This window comes from Oryzias latipes, chromosome 13 (genome assembly GCF_002234675.1).
Source record: "Oryzias latipes chromosome 13, ASM223467v1".
NCBI classification, from domain to species: domain Eukaryota; kingdom Metazoa; phylum Chordata; class Actinopteri; order Beloniformes; family Adrianichthyidae; genus Oryzias; species Oryzias latipes.
The window spans coordinates 2838926-2863593 of record NC_019871.2 but is presented as its reverse complement, the minus strand read 5'-3'; the positions used below and the strand labels follow the sequence as shown (position 1 = coordinate 2863593).

Here is a 24668-nt window from a genome sequence, read left to right as displayed (position 1 = left end):
AAATTCAATGTGATCAATAAAGTTGAGGCTGAAACGGGCCGCCAGAGCTGCGTACAGAGGCGTTAATGCCGTTTCCTGAAAGAATTGCAGAACTGAACTTTTTTGAAATGGTTCCTCCTCGTTAATCTGTTTATTTCCACAAAGGAAGTACACTCATGAACAAAGTATTGTCTGACTGCTGAGGAACTCTGATGAGAAAGTTTGAAACTGTTTTCAGGAGAAGTAGCTTCCATTTCCTTTATTTTTTTAGTTTTTATTTTTTCAAATCGAGGTAGAGGTTTGTTCTAAAATCATCTGTGGGTTCTTTTCATCTGCTTCCTGTTACAATAGGAAGTTCCACCTCCTCTTTGATTTGAGTGAAACTGAACAAAGCCCTCAAACCATAAAATGAGATGTTGGGATGGAGCGTTTGACTTCGCCAGCTGACGGAAAACCTCATCGGACGTTTGAACGCCGTTTTCCTTTTGCTTCTGTCATGTGATGTCGTGCTGCTTGTCGCTGTCCTCCTGACGTCGTGGTTCGTCCAGACGGATGCTGCTGCATTTGTGTGGAACGCAGACCCATCTGCCCACCGATGGGCGTACCACACAAACATCCGGCTCGTTGAAGTTGTTCTAAATGGTCAAAACCAGAAAAAGGGAAACTTGTGTAAATGTTTTTCTTGTCTGAAGGTGATCTGTGTCATGTGACCACACCCAGACAGGTTCTTCTCGCAGTGAGGGAGGGGCGGGGAGAGCTCTGTGCTCTCGCCGTGTTGTTGGAGGGTGAGCCTCCACGCCAACTCCTCCTGGAACATGTGGCGTGCACACAGCAGCCATGTGGAGGCTTGTTTGGCGGGATCAGAGGTTTAGCACGATTAGACCGGCATTAAACGGATCGTTTATCTTCTGGCCTTCATGTGAGGCTGAGAGATGAAAGCTGCCGGTCCGTTTGACCCTTTTTGAGGAAAAAAAACCCAAACCCAGTGTTTGAAACCTGGTTTACTTGAGTTTTTGACAAACCTTTGGAACATGTGAAAGTTTTTCTCAGTAGTTGATGTGCAACAGTTCTCACTTCTGACTTTAAATGTTTTTTTGCAGTAGCCAGGCACTGGCTTTTGTAAATGGAGGCATTTCTAATCTAAAGGAGCTCACTGGTGCCTTTTTCTTCTGGGGTGGAGCGACTCCTGAAGGGGAATCACCGGGTGAAGCTGAAGCTCTGTGCTGCTTTGGGTGTTGTGGTTTCAAAAACAAACGCCTCATTCTGGTTGTGGTTTCCACAGCCTGTAGCTGGGTGAACACAAAGCCAACGTGCCACCATCAAGAAGAAAGTCTTTGTTTCTTCGAAGGCTGTCTCTGATTTCGTCATTGAGCTCCTCTTGTATTATTTACAGCCTCTGAAAGTGGGGCACCGGGCAAAGAGACGAGGCCTGCAGGGAGACGTGCACGCCGCCAGGCCAAGCTCTGAAAGGTCCAGAAACATGTGTGCCCATCACCGCTGAGCCCGATTCTGATGCAGAGTCCTGATGCTCCTGCAGCAGAAGCCTGCCGGCGGGGAGTCGGAGCGGTTTCATGGGATCAGCATTAAATATTGACTCGCTTTAGCTGATCATCAGGGTGCTCTGCTCATCTGATAATTCTGCACAGCGTTCCTGCAGTCGCTCCGTCTTGCAACCATGCCGTTGTTACGGCAACGGGATTGCTGAAGAGGATCATTCTGGATTTATCTGTTTTGATTTGCCGCTCCAGGGCTTCTGTCTGTAATGTGTGTTGGGGGGGGGGGGGGGGGGGGGGGTGTATTACTGGTCCGTCATCTTCTGCAGCAGCCTGGAGTCTTCTCATAACTTTTCTCCAATTGAATATCTTCTCTGAGGTTTTTCCAGGGTGACGTACGGAGTGAACGGTTTCAAAAAGTTCTGGAACGGTCTGTGAGGCTTTTGGTGAAGCTGGAGCACATGAGAACTTTAAGAATTTCAAATGTTTTCAGTTGGTTCTTTGAAGGACATGGAGGAGACGCAGAGCTTAATGTTAACTTTAAAATATAATTAAAAGAACGGTTGGATTATAAAAACCTCCTGTTGGTTTGTGTGCAATAGAGACGGATGACGGGAACATGCAGCTGCCTCTGTGTGGAGGTGAAGCTAAGCAGGAGGCCGCTCTTTCCTCCAACAAACTCACAACATTTGCAAGAGTTTCTGCAAACGGCGTGACAGAAGAGCAATGAAGAAATACATTTCAATGAAACGGAACTTGCAGAAAAACACAAATTTACTCTACGTCTTTGGAGGCCTTATCGTAAAAGAGGAAGGCAGGTTCTTGAGGTTTTTGTGGGTTTCGAGTTCCTCTGTATCGAGCAAAGTCATCTCATGCTGAGGGTCAAAGAGCAGACGAAACGCCTAAAAAGTCTGAGTGCTGAAGCGGATCCTGATGTCCCACCAATGCATCGCTGCTGTTTGAAGGTCTTGATGCAGCAGCTGCATCAGACCGTGGACAGGAGGGCAGCCTCGCCGCTCTCCGTCCTGACTGATCCAATCAAAGCGAGCCTGCAGAGGATTATTCTGGGCGCGCTCAGAGATTTCAGTGTTGGACCTCCTGTGACTCACAGCTCTGGAGTGAGCGTAAAATGACGTCCTCGTGGCGCTAACAGCCCTCTGAGCTGCGCCGCAGCCGTTTACTTTTTTTTTTCTGTCTTCACACCAGTGCTGCGAAGGCCCAACAGCTCGTCACGAAGGCGAGAATTAAGTCACAGTGTTTCCTGCCGAGTTTGCCACAGCGGCGAGAAAGCGTTCTAGGTTGTTTGACAGCTGCTGCGATGCAGCTCTGTACTTCTGTGGGGCCGGTTAAACAAACAACTGATTCATACTACAGAAACATGCGCTCCGACAAAATTTAAACTTTCTAAAAATAAGGCGCTCTGGCGTTGCTTAGCAACAGCCCTGATACAGAGTTGTGGTGTTAATTTGAACAAGGATTTCCTCGGTGAAACCCAGAGCTCACGCGAGTTCGGGTTATTGGCGGGGTAGAGCCGCAGTTTGACATTGGGGGCATCAAACAGCTGCAGATGAGCCCTGGATCATTAGCACTGCTGGCTCTCTGTACAGATGTTTGAAATCTAAAAATGTATGAAGTTAGATGGATGTTGTGGTGGGTCTGAGACATTTAGTGATCATCTGTTTTTCAGAGCTGGAGGAAGGCTTTCTGCAGCTCAGATGTAGTGGAGGAACTATGACTGTCATTTTCTACCATCAAAATAGTCCTTTTTAAATTTTAAACTCCAGTCTGGAATATCTTAGCAGCTTTTTCCAGCAACATTTCCTCCTGATTCTCTTCTCCGATGATAGTCGTCTGCAAGGAAAGGAAATGCTTTCAAAGCTGCCTGACAACTTTTTAACCCCCCCCCCCACCTCAAACGAGTGGCTTGGTAGACCAGAAAATGGGTTGATTTTTTTAGTTTCTATTTTTTTTATCGGGACTTGAACCTTCGACTGATGCTTCCTGCCTTTTGAGTTTCTTGTTTCAGACGGACGGGAGCCGTCACCGGTTCTCTGCAGCAAATGAAAGGGCTTTTTTGAATTATTGCAGTCATTTTGAAAGGATTACAGTGATGTGGGTGAGGCACCCCCCCATATATGGTCGCCCTGCACACATTCACAGCCGCCATGTACCCGGGGGGGCTGGTGTTTTCTGTTTTCCAGAGTATCTGGGGCACGGCCACCATTGTGTTAGATCAACTTAAGGTTTTAGGTTAGTGGATTTTCAGAATGCCAGCTCTCCCAGCTTTAGATCCTGTTCCCAGTCATAAATCAGTTTAATTATTCAATTAAATCTCAATGTAGCTTTTTTTTTTTTTCTTCAAAGGCTTAGAGGTTGGTAGGAGGATGAGGGAACTGGGTCACCTGGAACCTCAGGTCTGATTGAAACACAACATGCTAGACGAGTCACCAGTTTAAGTTAGAACTACATGTTTCATTACGTGAACAGATAAAGTTCTTATTCATACCTTAAGTTACTTCGTACCCTTCTAAGGTTCAGATGTTCTGCACCAGATATGATGGAGAACTTGACTTTTAACATTTTTTTTGTAGATTATAAAATGTTATACACTTTTGAAACGTCATCACTGATAAAAACACAGAACATTTCTGTCTCCATTCATAATGAGGGTCTTCTCCAGCTTTGGCTCCATTGGGTACCGGTAGTTTTTATCCAGACCCCTCATGACGGCAGGCATGTGTGGCGCTTTCAAGAATGTGTATTTATTTTTTTAGTTTTTAGCATAAGGTGTTCACAATTTTACCCAATTCTAGCGTGTGAACTTAGTTGGAAGCTGGACTCTACCCCAACATCCCTGCCAAGTGGTTAAACTGGTTTAACTTTCAAAGCGTGTTCTACGCTGGTGCGTTTTGTACGTTGGGCCCAAAAATGGACTTAAAGTTGCGTAGCTACGCGTAAATACAAGAGTTTTGAACGTGCATCAATGCTCACTTAGACTTTTCATCGGAACTGACCGTTTGAACGTTTGTTTCCGAGCCTGCTTTGAACGTAGTGTTAAATGTAACCATCATCTTGGAACCAGATTCATTCTGTTATGTTCTCCGTGGTTCTGCTGGCGTTTCAGGCCTCGGATGCAGCCCGTCTCAGTTCGTTTAGGGAAGCGTCCCCAGGATGGGAATCACCGTTCATCTCAATCCCTGACTGACGGTTAGCGTCCTGCCTGATGCAACACGCCGCCGCTCATGGATTTGCCTTTGCATCCGGTGTGTGAGAGCAGGGATGATGAATCATGAGGGGGGGGGGGGCTCAGGAATGTGTGACTGAGTTGTTGGGGGGGGGTTATGGCTTAGTGTGTGCGTGCTGTGGGTCATCAACAAGCGGAAACTCAGAGGAACAAACAATGTTCTGCTCCCTGTTCAGAGTCTGGACCCGCTAAATTCCTTTTATGGCCCCCCCACCTCCTTTAACAAGCCTCTTTACTGGATTTTAAATAAAACGTTGAGATTAGAGAGTGAAAGGATGGCAGACTCGTCCTCGTGGACATTTTTGACACGTACCTACTGAAAAAGGGAAGAGGAAAGACCTTCGGTCTGCATTCCTCTCTGGGGAAGTTCTGGTTCTGGAGCATCCTGGTTTATTGGAGCACTAAAGCAAGGGCAGCATCTTTAAATGTCAATCATTGCTGTTGTGCTGCATCAGAGCGTCAGGAGAAAGTTCCTGTAAAAGTGGGAACTTTTAACAATCAGTTTTTCTGCTGGAGTTCTCCTCTCTGGATAAATACCCAGAATTCAGTTTGCTGGAGCGCCTTTTTGTCTTTAAGCTGCCTGAAGCTTCTGCTCATAACTCCCATTCCAAGGGTTTAGACAGACAGTTCTCAGGTTTCTGTCTCAGCTGTGACTCTGCTTTTGTTTCCTTGTCTCTGGTTCAGCCTCAGGAGCCGATAGAACAGATCCAGGTCACATTCTGCTGGTACTCGGAGGACAAGGTCGCACTGTGCATGACTGTGATCTACAAACAGTGAGGACTCCTAAACGGAGCCTCCGTCAGAGTTTGTCATAAAGACAGAACGGCTCATGTTTCAGTCATGTGGTTAACGGGCCGTTTGGTTTCAGTTCCTACGCTCACCGTTTGTGTTATAAACGCTGTTCCAAAAGCTTCAGAAAGAACATTTCTGCTTTGGTCATGCACTTGGTAAATAAACCGCAGGTCAAGAATGTGATCCGTGACCTCCGCAGAAACGTGCAGCCCATGAAAATGAGGCTGGGGTCATCAGAGGGCAGGAGTCTCACCCAGGACCTGTGTCATCAAAAACACGTCAAACTGCCCCTTCAGCTTCCTTTTGCTGTCTTTATGACCGTGTTTTACTGTCCGTCACGCTGCCGGACTCTTTCCTGCTCCTTATAGGAAACACGGGGAGGAGTATGCGCTGCCTCGCATTCCTGCGAGTCGCCAAACACCCGTCTGTGCGCCGATGTAACTCCGAGTTTGACCACGATGACCTGTCAGTCCTCTGTTCTCACTGAAGTTCAACGCTGAGAATCCGTTTTTTTCAGTGGGTGTGTCAGGAGCGGGGAGGTGCACCTTGCCCTTTTAATCACTATTTTCACTATCTCTTGCTCTTAAGTGCATTGCCTTATAAGGTAAAAGTGTGCCAGGCACATTTTAGGGAGGAGGGACAGGAAGAGCCTGTTACCGTGACGATTCTCGAAACTCCTGTTTGACTGCATTTTTGTCCTGCACATCGCTCTCGATGTTCCTTCATCTGTCACTTTGTCAGTTGAGTCGCTGCCTGTTTGATCTTTGCTTCTTTTGCCGCATATGAGTGCAGTTTGGGTTTTTTTTCTTCGTCTGGCGTTGACATGCAGTCAGAGCGAAAGTGTGATCAGATTAGAGCGCTTTCAATTCTGAAATTCTTCTTGCTCAAAGAGAAACTTCCTTGAGTTTCTCCTCCTTTTCCTGTTTGGTCAAATGCCTGCACCTCCGTTCTGCACCTCCATTATCAGCGATGTGTCTGCTGAGCTGGCAGATGTAGAGGAGCTGCCAGCTCAGCAGGCTTTGGCTCACCTTTTTTGCCTTATGATTAAAATAAGCCCACTCTGAGTAATCGTCTTGCTTACGGGTTTTAGCACTTATTTATTCTAAAGTGGCGTTTACTCACTCACTCACACTGAGACTGTAATTTGCATGCTTGAGCCAAACGGGTGTTGAAGCAGGTGAAATGTCACCACAGGAGCAGAACCAAGAGACTTAGAGTTTATTTTAGTTTTTATTTTATTTAAGGCAAAGTGTACCAATACCCAAAATATTTGAGGTTTTGTTCTCACACTGTTCTTCTCTGATAATAATTACTTCTCTTTTTCTGTTCAACAACTTCCTCTGATGGGTTTCGAGTGTGTGTGTGTGTGTGGGGGGGGTGGGGGGGTGGGGGGGGGGGATCTTAGTCACTGTTTGAAAAGCAGCACTATGGGCCATTTCCTCAAAGAAAAGGATATTAATGTTTTAATAATCAAACGGGGTTCTCCTGATGTCTGGGGTTTTTCTGTGAACAGACTTTAGTGTTCATGATCGAATCAGTATAACTGTATGACATGCCCATATCATCATCCCTCCTCCGACGTGCCTCACGATATGAAAACGTTTACATTTTCTGTCAGAGCTTTTCTATCAAACTCCTTCATTTGGGTCTTTGCAGACTGTTTTTGTTGATTAGCAGCTCTGTTTCAGTCTCCAGAAATGTAACCGTTTTGCTCTAGATTAAGGATGGGTAGATGTTATTTTTCCCGGCCTATATAATAATCTATTAACGCACGACTGCTCTATTACTGTACAGTTACATTGTACTTGACCTTTTCATCAAACAGCAAGGGATTTCATAGGACCAAGTTTTAAATGGTTGAAACTATGACTGAAAACAGTCGGCCCAATTACAGACTATTGACGAGGAGGAACAATATGTATCTTTATCAAAAAAAAAGTCCGTGAACACAGAACCATTTCTATGACTGTAAACATAAGTAAATATTTTTCCTAGTGTTACCACAGGTCAAAGTAAAAGTCGGTTGCATTTATTGGATTTTTTTCTTTCATAGTGGGTCAATACAGATGAACTCGAATCACGCAAAAATTGGCTGATACTGGCCCTGATAATATCGTCCATCCCTATTGAAGATGTCCGTCACCCTCTGGTCCTGAAGGTTATGGCGTCAGCACAGGTTGAGGATCAGCAGCATAACTGCAAACACACGGCGCGCTCTCCTTCTGTTGTACAAACAGATCAGCCACATAGTTAAACACCGATGGAAAAGCAGGAGTTTTTTTTTATTATGGAGGTGTTTATTTCACACCTACCACCCATCCATCTAAATATTGATTAAAACCAAACACAGCCAAGGCTGTGTTAAAATGTCCAAGAACTCACCAGATCGCCTAAAGATCTCCTGGACTGATCCCAATTTAAAGACGGCCGCGGGACATTCCTCGTCCTGATGGCTCAGAGTTGGTTTGTAGACACTAAGTGGGTCTCCATGGCGTCCGGCAGATGGTTTTAATGTTGTGGATGATCAGTGGGCAGTCGTACAAACTGAATAAATCATTTACATGTGAATCCTGTGAATCTTGTTTCCAGAAATTCCCAACTCTCGGCCACTAAAACGGCAGCTGGCAGTTGGAATATCGGCTAATGAAAATCTTGTGCTAGCTTTAAATAAACGGAGATGTTTTTTTGCAGTCTTTTTTGTGTCTTTTGGTTTGGGATGTTTGAGTTCTTCTGTTGCGGTGAAAGAACCGTGCTGCTTCTTCAGTTTGTAGACGTTTGTGTTGGGAACCGGTCCTGCTCCTGGAGGACTGTTCGCTCTGAGCGATTCTGGTTGCTGCTGCAGGAACTGAGCCTAAACGGAACACGGGAGCGTCAGGACTGTCCCGGGGCTCTGGAAACATTCAACCTGTGTTTGAATAAAAGGCCAGCCACAAACAGCTGACGCTCTGCCCTGCCAACTGCTGTCAGAGCCTGCCAAACTCCTGATTTGGCTCGTGAAATGTAGTAATGATGACCTCAACTCATTCAGCGATGGGAGCGCTCTGGTTCTGTGATGGGGAGGGGGGGGTCAGGCTGGTGAAAGACGGGGAACTCCACTCTGACTACTGCTGGCTGCCTAGTCCTGCTACCCAACAGCTGGAGATGTGGGGAAGGGGGTCAGACCGAGGGTGACCCTGTCAGGTCTAAAACTCTGACTACACTCTTTATTGTCTTTTGGTGTCATTGGGATCATTGAACTTAAGTTGCAGTGAAAGTGAGAAAGGTGTGAGTGAACGTTGGTGTTTGAGGCCTTTCAGGGTAACATTCGGGTGTTGTCATCGTGATGAAGTTTCTGCTGTTCTGTAACGGAAGTTTCATACTTGAGCACAAACCGCTGAGAGTGCAAGTTTCTAATAATGATGCCATGAAATGTCATTCCTGTGGGAGGTGAAAGGCTCTCATGCCTCCAGGGTCAGAGATGAACCACCAATCATCTATTGTGAAGCGTTCATTACAACTTCACTTTCTGTTTTCAAGTATTTGTGCTCGCGTGGTTGACATTGAGACGCCGTCAGAGCAATTTCTCACAACTGTTAACAATGAATTAAAATCGGTTTATCGCAAATGAACATGTTTAAAGTTCATTTGAGCTCTCTGAAGAACATTGGCAATGAAATTAGTTGACATAAAGCGTAGTTACAAACTTACTACGGAAACGCTTTAATAAGTTAACAGATCTTTGTACCATCGGTGCTAATTTACTGCTCTGAAGAAGCTAAACGACAATACAGGAATAAAGAATAACCATTCACCAAAACAGAAACGGGTGTTTGGTAGCTTAGGATCAAATAAACCAAGACTTTGAATTATTCTTTAAAAAGCATTCAAGGCTTTGGCTCGATCATTCTGACGTCACTTGACTTACTCGCCGCATCTTTTGACTCATCGTTCATAAACTTCGCGTCGCCTCCTCATTCGTGGACACACCTCTGGCCAGCGGCTCTTATGGCTGCAGATGGATGATCATCACCACACCGCTCCATTCCATTCACTGCATTCCTGAACAATGAACGTCCTCCGCCCTGTTTCCTCTAGCACCTGCAGGAAGTGGAAAAACTGGCTTCTGATTGGCTGGAAAATATGGTATGTGCAAAAAGCAGACCAATAAATGTGAAAGGCCAACTCTTTGAAAACGACACATTGCAATGATAATGGCTACTGATGATGGAGTTGGTTTGAAAGTTTGGCTTTTTACCAGATTTCTGTCCCTGTTTTTTCTTCCCGGAGGATCCAGTACTCCAATGAGAGAAGAACACTTCCTGTTTCCACGAAAGTGATGGAGTTGAGGTGAAATTCAGAGAAGCTGGAAGATGTAGAAGAATGGGGAGTTGGAGGGAGGAGGAGCAAAATAGGCATTCCTGACATCGCCGTCGTTCTCTCATAGTTGACACTCAGCCGATCTGACTCAACAAAACACTCGCCTCACCAAACCTGGCCATGGGTGGAATCAAAAGACAACAGAGTTTTGTTGTTTTAACTTTTTTATTTCAAAGTATTTGCTGTTTGGGTTTAAGACCAAAGTTGGAGATCCTTCCCTGTCTGTTGTTACCCGTCTGTACTTCATTTAGTCCTGGAAGGAGACCCAGAGCTTCATCAAGCCTCCTCCTCGTCCTCATCTGTCACAGGAGAGTTAAACCCAGGACTACAAATCCGGTTTCATGAAGAACTCTCCTCCACTTTTCCTCTCTGATCCCCCTCAGATCTAGGATTAGGGAGCTGTGGTGGCTTTTCTCTTGAGGGGTGTGGACTGAAAAAAAAGTTATCTTGTTAACTTCTCAGCTTTTTGCCACAGACCCTGTTGCCCCGACTGCGTCTTCGTCTTTTAGGGAGTTTCTCTTCAGAAGTCGCTCGCACATATTTTACAGGATTCATATTTCTCAGCGCTTTAGGATTTCCTGCTGTTGAAGGAAAGTTGTTAGAAAAAGAGGAGTTAATTTGTTGATCCTGTTATTGTGAACCCAGCTGGGAGCCGGGCTTCATTTAGTCAAACTTTAAAATGCCCCTCTCTGCCAAAAAAATCCACGAGCACCAAATGAAGAAATGAACGAATGGCTTTTGTAATGCCGTGTCAACATAGTTATGCAACGGTGGGCTGTGTGAGCTGGAGTGGAGCAACAGGCCTTTTGGACTCACTGCAGCTCGCCAAGGCCTCATATGGAAATATTTCACATGAAAAAACTGGAATGATGAGCATTCTTGGTCCCAAGACATGAGGGGGTTGGAATTTCTAAAAGACCAAATGAATCCATCTTTGAAACTAACTCATTTTTATGTCTGTGCAACTAAAAGCTGAAGCACAAATCCAAGCTTCATTGTGATGTTGTAGTTGGTCACAAGTCGCCGCCGCAGCATTTCTGTCTGACCCCTAACCCATTTTCCACCAACAAAAGCAGGAAGACGCATAGAGACATGAAACGACCCTGTCGCCTCGGCTCCATTTGACCTTTTAAAGCTTGAAGTTCAGCGTGAAGATTACGTGCTGATGACCTGAGGTCAAGCTGTAATTAAAACAAAAAACTGCAGGGATCAGGGTCCCTCCCCTCACTTCTGGAAAGGTCTATTTAAAGGTTTTTATGAAAGACCAACCAGCTGAAGATCAACTTGAATTGCTTAACGTTCAAATTCTGCAGATATTGCACCAACTGAGATGTTCCTCATGTTGAGATCTTATTGTTTTTAATGTCTACTCAGATTTCTAACAAAAAAAGCTAAATATTTCTTGATTTCTGAATTGTTTTTGCGCTTTTCGTCTCAAAAGCTTCTCATTTTTGACTTTTAAACATTCTATGCAGAAAAAAAGAATGCAGCCTAGAGATGTGTAACCTTTTCCCCCAAGCAGAAAGCTGTCGTCACAACTGTTGGGGTCAGAATGTGTCTGGAAGCGGAGCGATGCTATCTGCACACTGGCAGAAGTTCAGCTCATGTTCCTCTCCTTGGCTTTCGTGGCTCTGGCCATGCCGGTTTCTTCCGTCAGGTGATCTGAAGCAGAAAACGACAAGCATGTTGATAGCTGGAATGAACATTTAGAATAAAGTCTTCCTTTTCAGTTTTTCCGTTTTAGTCCCACGTCTGTTCTGCTGTCACGTTCAGAAACTTCACTTGTGTCAGTTTTATTTACTGTTTAAACTCGTGTTTTTCTCTTCTTTTTTTTTAGACCATTTCCACCCCCCCTCCCTCCTCCATTTCCTCTCTCCTCCCCTCTTGTCCTCCTCTCCTTAATCTTCCTTTTCCTTTCCTTTGCTGTGGTCCGCTGCTGGATTCGGGCTCCTCCAATGATCTGCATGTCTGGCTGGACGCTGTCGCTGAATCCGGCTGAAAACTGTTGACTCACATAATGGCATATTTGAGGGTGGGGGGCGGCGATACACTGCAATTACACTGGAGTGTGCTCGGCCTCCGGGTTCTGTTTGTGTTCTGACCCTGTATTACCATGCTGGCCGACAGATTACCTGTCAGCACTTGAAGTGGGCCCTCTGCTCGTCTGCTGGGCTTTTGCACTTTGATGATGTCACGCCGTAACCGGAGCAGAGCGACCCCTTCAGCGGGTTTCTGAATGTGGATTTAACATTCTTCTGTTCAGGAGGATCCTAGCACATGTCCTCCTGAGTGAGCAGCTTTAAAACGTTCCTCAGGCCGAGCTGCTCGTCCTGAACTCTCTTCTGATGAGCTGTTCCCTCGCTGAGCCTGAAGCTTTTCATCCCAGACCCCTCAAAGGCTCTGCTGTGGCCCCTGGGGGGCGGTGTCCTGTTCCTGCACAGTAGCTTGCAGCTTATCCTGTTACACCAGTGTGTGAACGAGGCTGCAGGAAGCAGAGGAATCTGCTCAAACGGTTTTCCTCCCTGCTTCTGAAATGTTTGGAAGTCTCCTTTTGTCCCCATCATTTTGATTTTTGTTTTGAAAGTTTCTGTGGATTTCCTCATATTTCACAAACTTGGTATATGCATAACAATAGCTAAAGTTTGTCTAAGAATAGGAGGTCGTCTGAAGCGGAGCAGTTATCACAGCGTCTGGACGGCATGGTTTTGGCCCGGCTCAGTTTGGTGCAGCTGGTCCAGCCCAGTCAAAGACCGTTGAGGTTTCTTCTTTTGCCATCAAGTCCACATTTAACTTTTATATGCTTATATTTTGGGGAAAAAAAGTTTACTACCCTTTTAAAGAGCAGCACCGCCTGCAGGAGAGGTGGTGGATGTGATTCCACCCCCTAGAACCTGCTGCGATAAACAGTTAAAAAGGTGTGGTTGCCGGAGAAGCTTTGGTGGCGTCTCATTTTTACCAAAACAATGCATATCGACAGGAAACGTCATTGGTATGTGATGATGCGCCTTCGCGTAAAGAATGACCTCAAAAGCTTTGGCTGAAGCCCCGATGACAGCCGCTCCCTGACCAAACCCCGCCCGCCTTCACCCACCGTATCTACGGTGGTGAGTAGCGTTGATGTAATGCGGCAAGAGCTCGCTGTGAATGACGCGTCACCAGCGTGCTTCAACACATCCCCGAGCTGAAGGGCTGAAGCAACATGACTGAGTGTCACCAAGTCCCACCACCCTCCTCACTTCCTGTTAGCGCGCCTCGCTGCAGGCCTCCACCTGCCTGGCTGAAGCGGTTCAACCTGTTGCCACCCAGCAGGTGTGAGAACCTAGCTTTCTCTTGCTGGGGGCAGATTTTCCATCTGAGGTCTGAAGAGATCCTGATGAGAAGTTTTCAATAAAGTCTCCACCTGTGTGATGTTGATGGTCATTGATGAGAAAAAGGGGCGTTCCGTCTGAGAAACACGCCCATTCGCTGGTGCTGGCGGCATTTCGAGAATGCATTGTGCAACAGTAATGTTGGACCTGGATCCTTCTGAGGAGGACACTCCCACATCCTCCCGTGTGTGTGGGCTGAGTGTGTGTGTGTGTGTGTGTGTAAACGGAGTTTGTGTAGTCAGAAAGTGACACATGCTTTTAGGAACGGGCGTGGGAATATTTGGTAATGCCTGAACTCAGTTGAGGTGAGGTGCACAAAGATACGACAGGTGTGGGTTGGATTTGTGAAAACATTCCTGTCTGAGGAGTGGGGTATTGTGTGTGTGTGTGTCGGTGTGTGTGCGTGTGTGTGCGTGTGTGTCCATGTGTATGGACACAATCAGTCCATCTTAATGTTTCATGAGTCATGTTGTTTTCATTCATCTCTGACGTCCGTCTGCACTTTTTACGGAGTCAGACATGAAAGGCTGAGGTCACACACAGACGCGCGAACACAACCCTCTGGAGTGTGTGTGTGTGTGCGCATCTACATTTTCCCTCATTTCCACAAATGCTGGAGCACTTCTTCAGAATCGTCATGGTTGCTTAAAGTATTTATTTTGTATTTTCGTTTGTTTGTTTTGATTGCTTTTAAAAAACTCAACTCTTCCATCTTCAGAACCTGATTGAAATAAACGATAAAAACCATCTTGACCTTTTTTCTCACTTTTCAAAATCTGCATTTTGGTTATTAACAAAGTAAAGAAATCCTCACATGATCTATTCAGATAAAACTTCTGACGACGCCCTTTTTTATCCTCCATTTCTCTTTAGACATGTGATTTATCAAATCTCTTTCCACACTAGACATTTGTTCTGTCCAGATTAGTTTGCTTTAAAGCCATTTGCTGGCGTTTGAGTTTAAAAATCTTTTGCTAGTTTCCGCAAAAGACGTTTTTCTAAAAAGGAGGTTCCACCTTTTGTTCAGTGAAGCCCTGGTGTCTAAATACCGCTCCATTAATTTGAGTGCGGTATTTGAAGCGATACCCATCCTGAATCAACGGTCTGTACCTCACACGCTCGGTTTAGACTTTAGTCAACATGGGTTCAGCATTTTATTGAATATGTATCTAAACATTTAAGCTTTTACTAGACATGTTCTGGAACCTGTTCTTGCACTATTAGATGTTAAAGTCTGAACAAACCAGGAACAGAAAGATCAAATCCTATCAAAACAAAAGCACAATCTTTGGTGAGGACACTTTGAATCTGAAAATCTTGGTTTTCGTGATTAAAACCTTTTTGTTTTTAAGACAAATCCTGCTGCTGTTTCTGCGTCAGCTGTGCTCCGAGTGCAAAGCAGAAAAAAAAAGTCAATGCCGTATTTAACCAAACCCTTAGTATCCAAGCAGTTCATGTTCAGAAGATACGTTTACTGTACTCATGGAAAATGCTACGCTGTTCCTTCAAATCTAGACCCACATGTATTTTTCTGTCAGTTTCCACAGCAACCGCGTTGGGATGCTTGTAGCTGATGGTCTGCGTTGGTTCCTGCTTCTGCCTTTCAGAAAAAAACAATTATCTGACTGACCTGGTCATTTGCTGCAAACAGTTATACTGCTGATGTTTGGATGGGCTTCAGCATCAACACTTGGATAGGTTTAATCTCGGCGGGGGGGGGGGGGGGGCTGGACCAACCTTGCCTGTCCTGGTTGTTCTGCAGATGGCTTGTCAGGTGTTGGTGGGTTTCCTGTGTTTAGTAGATTTCTGGTCAGCTTAGTGGCAGAGCTGATGCACGGCGAGGTGAAAAACCTGTTAGAAGCAGCAGCTGAAGGCGTTGCAGAAGACGGGGAAGGAGCACGAGCTTTGAGTGTAAAATAGAAACCTTAACACTCGGATGCAGCTCCACTGTTCTCACAGGAGCCCGCCAACATGTTTGCAGCTCAGAGATCCACACGCTTCACTGGTTGGCTTTTAAACTCAGCCTTTTTTCCTAACAAGCTTTCTTATGACAGAAAAAAAGATTAGTCTCTCCAGCTGAGAGCCATCCAAGAGGTTAAGGCCATGTGACAAGTGGAGTGAACTTTCATAAACCAGCTGCGTACGAGGAATAAAGGTAAAGGTCAGTCCGGATCACATGCAGGACTCTTGACTTTGAGGTCACATGCTGCACCTGATGAGGTATTAACTCAGCCTGCAGACTCAGCAGAAGTGCTGCAGAAAACCTTCTGGTCTGCCAGCTGCTGTCGGCCTCGGCGAAGAGTCGAGCTGATCTCCGAAAAGCCTTTAAAGCAAAACCCCCACCGCGCCCTTCACATGAAGGAAGGTGCAGCTCAGTCGGTGCTGAATCGTGACGATGGCATTGAAAGGAACTGACGACGACCCAGAAGTGCATCCTGCTGCGCAGCGTTTGCTCTCTGCAAGTCTGAACCTGTTGCTGTTTGGACTTCCTCCCCATGTAATCACTCCCAGATGCAGCAGCCAGAACTGCTCCCATGCAGTCCCTGCTCACCGAGCGGGAGGCTTTTGTGTCCCTTTTGTTGCTTCAACGAAACGAACCAGCATTTCCTCAAAGCAGCTACATTATGTGAAAGAAAGCTGCCATTTGAATCGGTTTTAATGCGTTTCTCTTTCTTGTAAACCCGACAAAATAACCGATAAAACTCTTCTTCTGCTACAGCATGGGTACAAAGGACGAAGTGGTCTTCTTATGGGAGACTAACAATACCAGTCTCGTGTAGCTCTTTTACCCCTCCTCTGTGATTCTTTTACCCCTCTCGTCAAAGAGAAGTAAATGTTTTTAATTAAAAAAGATGGATGTTTTTTGAAATTCTAGGCACATCAAGGGAAACAAAGTAATACATCAAACTTTATTCAACCCCTTCAGGAACGGTAGTAGCACAGTATGCATAACTCCGCCAGCCTTCTGACTATACTAGCTGTTATACTCCAATTCCAAGTGGAGTATATTTGTGGTTCACCAAAGTCGCAATAACATTTTGATCATTTCTGGACGGCCGTGTAAGACAGAAAATCCATTGGAGATCAGTAAAATCAGAGTTAAACTATATGTACGTTGGATTATAAAGCAGATTTCTTATCATTGAAATTTTATAGACTTCTGCTGCGCCTCTTGGAAGATACCAAGAGTCCCCAAGTAGTTATGATTTACAAATTTAAAAAAAGATTTACAAATGTATTTTCCACTGTTGACATTACTCCATCCCCTACATTTGCTGCATTGAGATGATCCTATTTGGTACAGGATGTCTTATTTTGAAAGGAAGTCATATGAACCTCATATAAACTATTTCATATTTCCAAAAAATGAGCAGTTTTCTGTTTTTATTTTTACCCAAAAACAAGTGGTTTATATAATAGAAACAATATCATAAATGCAGTGTCTTGTGTTTCTAAAGTGTGAAGTCAGACTTTGTGGCTCCTCCTGTGCTGTTCTCAGTAAGAAGTAAGAAGTTGCAGAACTGTGATCTGGACTCATTTTTTTGCTCTCCACTGCTTTGGGGAACGAGTAAATGAAGTTAACCTGTTCACTAACAGTTTTTAAAACATCAAGCAAAGGCTACAATCAGGATCTACCTGGAGTCATGACCTCTGTTTAGCGAATCATGTGGGAATTTATCGATGTCAGAATGACTTTTATGGGAAAACAGTAGAATTGGGCCGTCCAACACGCCAACCCCAGGCGAGTGTTGCATTAGACTGAGCTGCTGCACCTCAGCGCTCTGTGGTTTTATTTATTTATGGTTGTCACAGATTTCATTTTTAGGAGCACGCTCTGACTGCAGGTCGTCTGGCTCCGTCGCAGTGATTAATGCATCTTCGCTGATTGTTTGCTGCAAGCTAAACTGAGCTGGAACTTCCTGTCATTGCAGCGCCACTTCCTGCTGCATTGTGTGCGTGTTGTTGGCTGGGCATTGTCTGTTGGCCGTCTGCATGTCCATTTGTTTATGTGAAATGCACCCCCCCCCCCTCCCTCTCATTGTTGGAGGGGGAAGTTTTGTGAGGGGAGTGGGGGGGCTGAGCGACCAGGGGGAGGGTCACACAGAGGGAGGGCTCAGGGGGCTGAAGGGTGCCATTATCCAGCGGACTCAATGGGTGCTTTGTGACGGAGGGTGCAGCGACGCGGTGGGAAGGGGGCGGGGCTCCTGCACGCCTCCCCTGTCAATGTTTTTGGACAGACGGAGGCGGCGTGGATCCTTCAAGTGTTTTAGATGAAGCATGGCGGCAGGGGAGCTGATACCTGACGGGTTCGGATTTCCTGAAATGTATTTATTCTCGTTTCTACGCTCGTCTCCCTGCTTCTTTAACCTCCACCCTGTTTTGTCCCTAATATGAGGAGCTTAAATTGTTCCACGTTCTGTTGATTTTTCATTCTGCTGCTCTAAATGAGGCGCAGAACCAGAACACGGCAGCTCAGGCTCCTCTGCTGTGCCGCCACCACACATGATCCAGTCCTACCGACATCGAACAGCATCCAGAGGCCGCTCTTCTGAGTGGAAGGGTTTGGGTCGGGCCTCGGGTTCCTGCTGCTTGTGGGCTTGGATGGTGGCCGGCAGAGCGTTTGGGGTTTCTGCTGCCTTTGCTTTATTTAGAAACCCCTTCTTGAGGTTATTTTCATTGAAATGTGAGCTGCAGCGCTTCTCTATTGATCTGAGTAGAGAGGTCTGTTTAGATGTGTTCAGGAATCTTCAAAATGCAGTTTTTCCTCCTGGCTTTGAAAGCTAAATGATGAATCAGGTCGTTTGATTAAGAAAAACCTTTTTAACCTTTATTTAACCAGTTACGCTATGAAGAACATTCTTATTTACAATAACGACCTGATTCTGTTTTCAAATTTGTTTTATAATTTAATTATTTCTTGTTGACTATATATAAGAACTGGACTGAGTGACTCCTCCCCCATGGCATACCAAACAGGAAGTGCCCGCTGGTTCCAATATCAAACAATTTCAAACAAGAGCTCAGGTCTTAAAAGGCAAAATCATTGAGGGTGTATTCAAACATCTTTTCTAAGTCCTTCCTGTCAAATCCCCCCCCCCCCCCCCCCCCCCCCCGGACCTTTGTTTTTGTCCATTGTTTTGTTTTCATTCAGAATTCCTTTTCTGGACATGAAAGCTGTGCAAACGTTGTGTTCTGAGTTCTGGCTGTTGAGTTTTTCCGTGTTTTGTGCTCTCGTTCAGACCTTCACTGCCTGGTGCAACTCCCACCTGCGGAAGGCCGGAACGCAGATCGAGAACATCGAGGAGGACTTCAGAGACGGCCTCAAACTCATGCTGCTGCTAGAAGTCATCTCAGGTGAGTCTCTGGACGAAGTCGCCCGTCACTCCGCCGTAAAGCTTTGGAAGCTGGTCGTCTGATGTCGAGCCTGACGTCTGTCCCTGATCAGAGGCAGACATGTTTCAGATGTGAAGGATGCACGGCTTCCCTCTGTGTCTTCTTCAGCTTTAAATGATGTAAACAGGACTGCTGGAACCTCAACTCCTCTTTAGGAGGCTCAGCCCTGACGCCCTGCTCTCTGTCTGCAGGCGAGCGGTTACCCAAACCCGAGCGAGGCAAGATGAGGGTCCACAAGATCAACAACGTCAACAAAGCCCTGGACTTCATCGCCAGCAAGGGAGTCAAACTGGTGTCGATCGGAGCAGAAGGTGAGCACGCGCCTGTGAGGATGCTGTGGAGGCTTCAGCCGTCATGAATGACATCATCATCATCATCGCAGCCCAGTTAGGAGGGACAGCATGACTGACAGTTGGTGGAGTGGTAGAGCCGCTCTAGAGCTAAGGATTTCTCAGGAAACCCTGTTGCTGCTGCACATGTGAACACAATTCTGCAGCTCCTACAGGAGCAATGGAAACGATCAAGAGCTTCATTTGAATGGATGGAAATGATGTTTTTCTTGTTTTAACGTGTTTTCTGATGATGCCTCACAAATATGCTTTTTTTTTTTCCAGACAGCATTTTTTTCTGCGTTGATTCACAGCGATCTGAATAAAGAAATACTCAGAAATGCAATTTTGAGCTTAATTTTCTTCACATATTTGTTCTAATCATCAGAAAAAACTGCGCGATCATGTTTAAAATGACCAGAAACACAATTTTCTTTGAAGTGGATCCTTAATATTTAATTATCTTTTTTTCCCACCATTTCTGGTAACTAGACATGAGGTATTCATTTTTTTAGGCAATCAGATAATCAAACGAAGCTTTATTTATATAACACTTTTATTTAAGGTAACAGAAGGGCTGTCCGCCAAAACAAATGAATAAAAATACATTTAAATTCACTAAGTAGAGGTCATTAGTGGAAACTGAAGCAAACTTTACGAATAAACACTTTTCATTAGTTCTGTGATCTGGTTTTCATCAGCATCTGACATTTAAAACGAGCTTTCGTGTAGAAATGTAGCAATGAGGCTTTAGGTCCAGGGTCACTGGGTGTGTGTGTTTGTCTGTGTGCACATTTGTGTGCACGTGTCTGAACATCATGGAGCTCTCAGTCTTTATCAGGCAGCCGTGACATTCCTGCGGCGTGATTCTAGTGACACGCAACATGGCGGCCTATTGTAAACATGGCCTCTGTCTGGCGTTCCCTGAAAGCGGCCCACTAAAGGTCATCAGCTGCAAGCAGAGGATGGCAGAGGGGGCAGATGATGGCTGACGGGATGAAGGTGGAGGATGTGGGATAGTCGGGATGCTCTGGGAGCCACGCCTCAGTGTGCAGTCGAGGTGTAGGGTTTGGGCCGCTGCTGGGAAATGGCGCCATCGTTCGCCGAGCGCAGAAAGAATGTCTTTTTATTTGAAGTGGACCGCAGCCCTGAAGAATGCTGAAACAATGGCAGTCATGTGGGAGACGCATTTGTAGGTGAAGATAAACGGAGCGGGCGAAGGTATGAGGGCACTGTTTGAACTATGAGTGGAATCTGACCTGAGCCACTCGTCTGCTTTCTAACGTGTGTGTGGGAAACAGAAAATTTTTTGTTTTTTTTATCTGAAGGTTCGGTTCAGATGGAGTTTTCTCAAAGGATGAAATGCCAGAAATGCTTCCTGTAGAACAGTCTGAGGTGCTGGAATATTTACTGGGCTTTTATTTGGTTTTTGAAAGAACCCATTGTGCGAGTTTCACACTCTGCCGGGAAACCTGGTCATGTAAAGAGCTGCCAGGGCTGCGTGGGCGTGACGAGCACGTGTGTGACGGGATGAGATTCCTGACCCTAGACCATGTTTTGACCTCCAGTCTGCTCTGTTTTCCCACAGAAATCGTCGATGGAAACATCAAGATGACTCTGGGCATGATCTGGACCATCATCCTCCGTTTCGCCATCCAGGACATCTCAGTGGAAGGTGCAGCTCAGTGTGACCTGTCAGACGGACGGTTAAAGCTCCTGCTTCTTTATTCACTTGGAGAATTAAACTCTCAGAGAAGAAGCTTTTAGGACAAGCAGCGTCACAAACGGCTCCACCACTCTATGAATTACTCAACCCTGCGGGGATTTCAGTCTTAGACACATGTAGACATGTGGTTAACGTGTTGTGGGAAGCTGAGCAGAAGCAGAGCTCGGTGTGAGCTTAGCCGTGATGGAAGATAAATTAACTCTGAACGTTCTTGTCCCTGCAAGTTCAGCATTAAATCCCCCTATTCTTTCTCATCCTGGCTCTTTTTAAACTTAGAATTCATGTTCTTTACGTTCTTATTTTCGATATTTTTTAAATAATTCAATTTTAAGTAAAGGTACATAAAAGTTATAGTTTTACTAAAAATATAGTTTTTTAATTAAATCTGCAAATGCAGTTTTCACACATTTATCACGGTATTAAAATAAGGGTTCTAGATGTTTTAAGGCTCCTCACTACAGACTTTATCCTCAGACTGACATGAACATTTTCCCACTTTTCTCATGTTTAAACTCTTAAAGTTCAAACTTTCATAGAAAATTGATCTAGTATAATAGAACGGAAACGAAGGACTGACCGGAGGTTAATGTAGATTTAGCAAACTGAACAGTAGGGCTAGGAGGGATCGACAATAATTTCCAGAATCGATTTGATTCAATTCTGTATTCTCTTTACACATTAGGCGTATTTGTGTAGAAATACATTAATAATCTATATATGTTTTGAGGATATTCATAATAATCAGATACAGTTCACATACTGTAAAAACAATTAATGAAAATGCAAACCAGTGAGATGATCTCCGTACAGTGTTACATGATTTCTCAGATCATGTTCTGCCTCTCCTGGAGGGCCTTCCTGTTTAGCTACTAGGTGGAGCTCGCGCTGTAGCATTACACTATATTCCAGAAGATTTGAGCAAAAAATGGTGCTTTTGACCACAAATGGTTAATTGTAAAAAATGGTTTCCTTAAAGGAGATGGGAAAATTCCTGCCTGAGAGTCTATAAAGCTGTTCATTCAGTCAGCAATGTAGGTTTAGGTCAAACAAGTGTTAGCATTAGCCATCCTATGGGAAATTTCATTATACGTTAGCATCAAGCTAGTGGACTTTGGCTTTACGGCTGTTGTTGTTAAAATGACACCGTCGACGTATCAGAATATCTTAGTTATGTTTAATGAACCTTCAAACTGTATTTTGTAAACTGTCTAGCAGTTTTACTATTGTGCACCATGATTGTTTCAAAGTTTTCTCTCCAAATCTCACGAAAGTAGCGTTGGGTCACCGGAAAAGGAACGATGTAGAACATCTAGAATAATAAGAAAAAGATGACCCTTTGTTTGTCGCGGGTTATTTTTGGAAGGTAACTTGTGATAATGGAGGGAACGCTGCTCTAATACTTTATTACTGTTGTGTTGGGTATCAAACGTTTTTGGAAACAGTCGGAGTACCTTTTGCTATAAAGTTGGATCTTTTTACAGTAAACTTGTGTAACTTTAGATGTGCCTCATAAGTTTGACCCTTTGTGGCTGCTGTAGTTTTGTGGGTTTTCTGGTCTTTGACAAGAAAAGGTCTGAAGTTGTAAACAACTTCCTGGCATTAGGGTTGTTTAGTGAAACAGCCTCTGCAAAGACTGTCGGACCCACCTGGGACCGTAACCATGGCAATTCTAAGAGTGCCAATGGCACCCAGCACAGAGTCCTGCCGCCTCTCACTGCTGGTTGTGAAAAGGATGACGCGCCAGCGGCCATGCTGGCTTTTTATTTATCTGTGTTGAGTTGGAGACAAAAAACACTTTAATCCACATTTGTTCCATTATTCAGAGGTTTTATCCACAAGTAAAACATCGTCAGTTGTAATTCTATTGATGATTTCAAGGCAGTTCATGCCAGAAAAACAGTCATGAAAACAAAACACACACTTGTCTTTATCAAAACAACAAATCTTCATTTTCTCCGTCTTTACTGCAGAGACTTCTGCCAAGGAGGGTCTTCTTCTGTGGTGCCAGAGGAAGACCGCCCCCTACAAGAATGTCAACGTGCAGAATTTCCACATAAGGTAATGTTTTCCATCCGGTCCTGAAGGGTTAAAGCCGCTTCTCAGTTTTATTTCGGAAATGATTTAAAAGAATTGATCAAATCTCCAGCAAAAACAGCTTTTTGTGTGGAAGTCTGGCCAGCCTTCACGGCCTGGAAAAGGCTGAATGTGGTCTGCGAACATCAAAAATGTCACTTGGCAAACGTCTTCCAGGAGTTGTGGTCCGCTCGCATGAAATCTGTCACTTCTGAGGCTGACAGAACAAACAAAACCTCCTCGGTTTTAAAGCGGAAGAATGGTCCAAGAAAAACGAGGCGCGCGTTCAGCCCGATCTTTAATTCAACAACAGAAAAGAGGCCAGAACACAGAAGCTGTGTGGCAAAGTCGCATCCTATTGCTTCAACAGGAACCAGCTTCAAAGCAGTGAACTGTTACTAACCGGATACACATGACGACCCCGTCAGAACGGGCTGAACCTCACTGCCAAGGGAGTTGGGAAGGTTTTGGTTCCAGAGGGGAAATACTCAGATTTTTGTTTTACAAGTGGTGGATGCTGCATTTCAGTGGATTTGTTTGTAAAGGTGTGAACTTTCAGTGTTTAACTCTTTTGTAAATCATACCAGTATATTTCTGTGGAAAGGGCGCCCCCTGTTGGAGGGATTAGGGCTTTTATTAATTTTAAATATCCCTTTTTTTGGAGGGGACGTGGAGCATAAATGGTTTGAAAACTGGAATCTAAAACATTCTGCATTTGTGTTTCCCTCTCAGCTGGAAAGACGGTCTCGCCTTCAACGCTCTGATCCACAGACACAGACCCGATCTCATCGACTACGAGAGCCTCAGGAAGGTGCGCACAGACCCGCCGCACACCTGTCGGGGCGCTGCTGCTGCTAGTGCCGCTGCCGCTTTGTGCTTTCTTTTAGCAGCTGGTGACCTTTCTGCTGCCGTTTCAGGACGACCCGGTGACTAACCTGAACAACGCCTTCGAGGTGGCAGAGAAGCACCTGGACATCCCCAAGATGTTGGATGCTGAAGGTAAGCGGAGACCAGAGCGTGCAGGGATCCTCTGATCTGCAGAAAAATGAGTCTAAAGGTAGTTTGTAATGTTTCCAGTGTGAAAGATTTACAGTTTTAAACTCTTAAAGCACATGACTTGTTTAGCATTGATCATGTTTTTATGGTTTTATGATTCCTGTTGTTGTCCTGCATGTGACCTAACTGCACTGCTGGCTGCAGCTCCTGTACGATAACACAAGTGCTGGTTGTGTTTTTGTGTTGGTGTGCATGTATGTGCAACATGCCACTGATCTCAAACTGTTTATTCCAGCAGCACCTGATGAATCTTTGTTTTTGTCTTTTTGTTCATGCGCTAGAATTGATCTGTGTGCTTTATGAACCAGGAGAAAAGCTTAGTTTGGTCTAAATTCTGAGCTTGAACCTGTGAGTCAGCTCACTTTGTATCTCAGAATGTTCTTTAAAGTTGCTGTAAGCCGCAGGTCCTTTGGCTGCTTTCTCACTCATTTCAGTTCAGATTCCTTCCTCAATATCCTCGCTTTGTTTGCAAAGATGCCCAGACTTCCTCTTCCAGACCTTCTGGGCGGAGATAACGGTCGGTCAGGTGATCTTCGGGCGACTCAAAGTCCAAAATCTGTACAGAAAACGCAACAGGAGGGTTTGATTGCTCACTGTCCCGGCCTGCACTCACAATAGGCCTTTACCATCTGTGCCCAGGTGCAGTTACTGTACTCTCAATACACTGAATAGTGTAGGAGTCTTTGTTTATTTGACCCGCAGTATGAAGTCAAGATCCTCAAGGGTCCATCTCATGCTTTTCTTAAGCCTTTCAGAAGAAACTGTATCCATTTATATAACATATTCTCTTTGAGAAACTAAAGAAAGATTTATAATATTAATGAAGTTATTTTCACAGCTCTTTGTGTGAATCAATGT

General features: G+C 45.0%; 1 protein-coding gene across 6 annotated transcripts in view; it reads left to right on the top strand.

The window, feature by feature from the left end:
* LOC101155449 (alpha-actinin-4) overlaps nucleotides 1-24668 on the top strand; it is a 44651-nt gene that overhangs the window by 4181 nt on the left and 15802 nt on the right. For all 6 annotated transcript variants that reach the window (XM_023961712.1, XM_020708019.2, XM_023961710.1 and 3 more), the window contains exons 2-7: nucleotides 18473-18587; nucleotides 18818-18937; nucleotides 20544-20630; nucleotides 22652-22739; nucleotides 23487-23565; nucleotides 23672-23753. In XM_023961712.1, the coding sequence (XP_023817480.1) occupies nucleotides 18473-18587; nucleotides 18818-18937; nucleotides 20544-20630; nucleotides 22652-22739; nucleotides 23487-23565; nucleotides 23672-23753 (571 nt within the window). The remainder of the gene's footprint in view (nucleotides 1-18472; nucleotides 18588-18817; nucleotides 18938-20543; nucleotides 20631-22651; nucleotides 22740-23486; nucleotides 23566-23671; nucleotides 23754-24668) is intronic.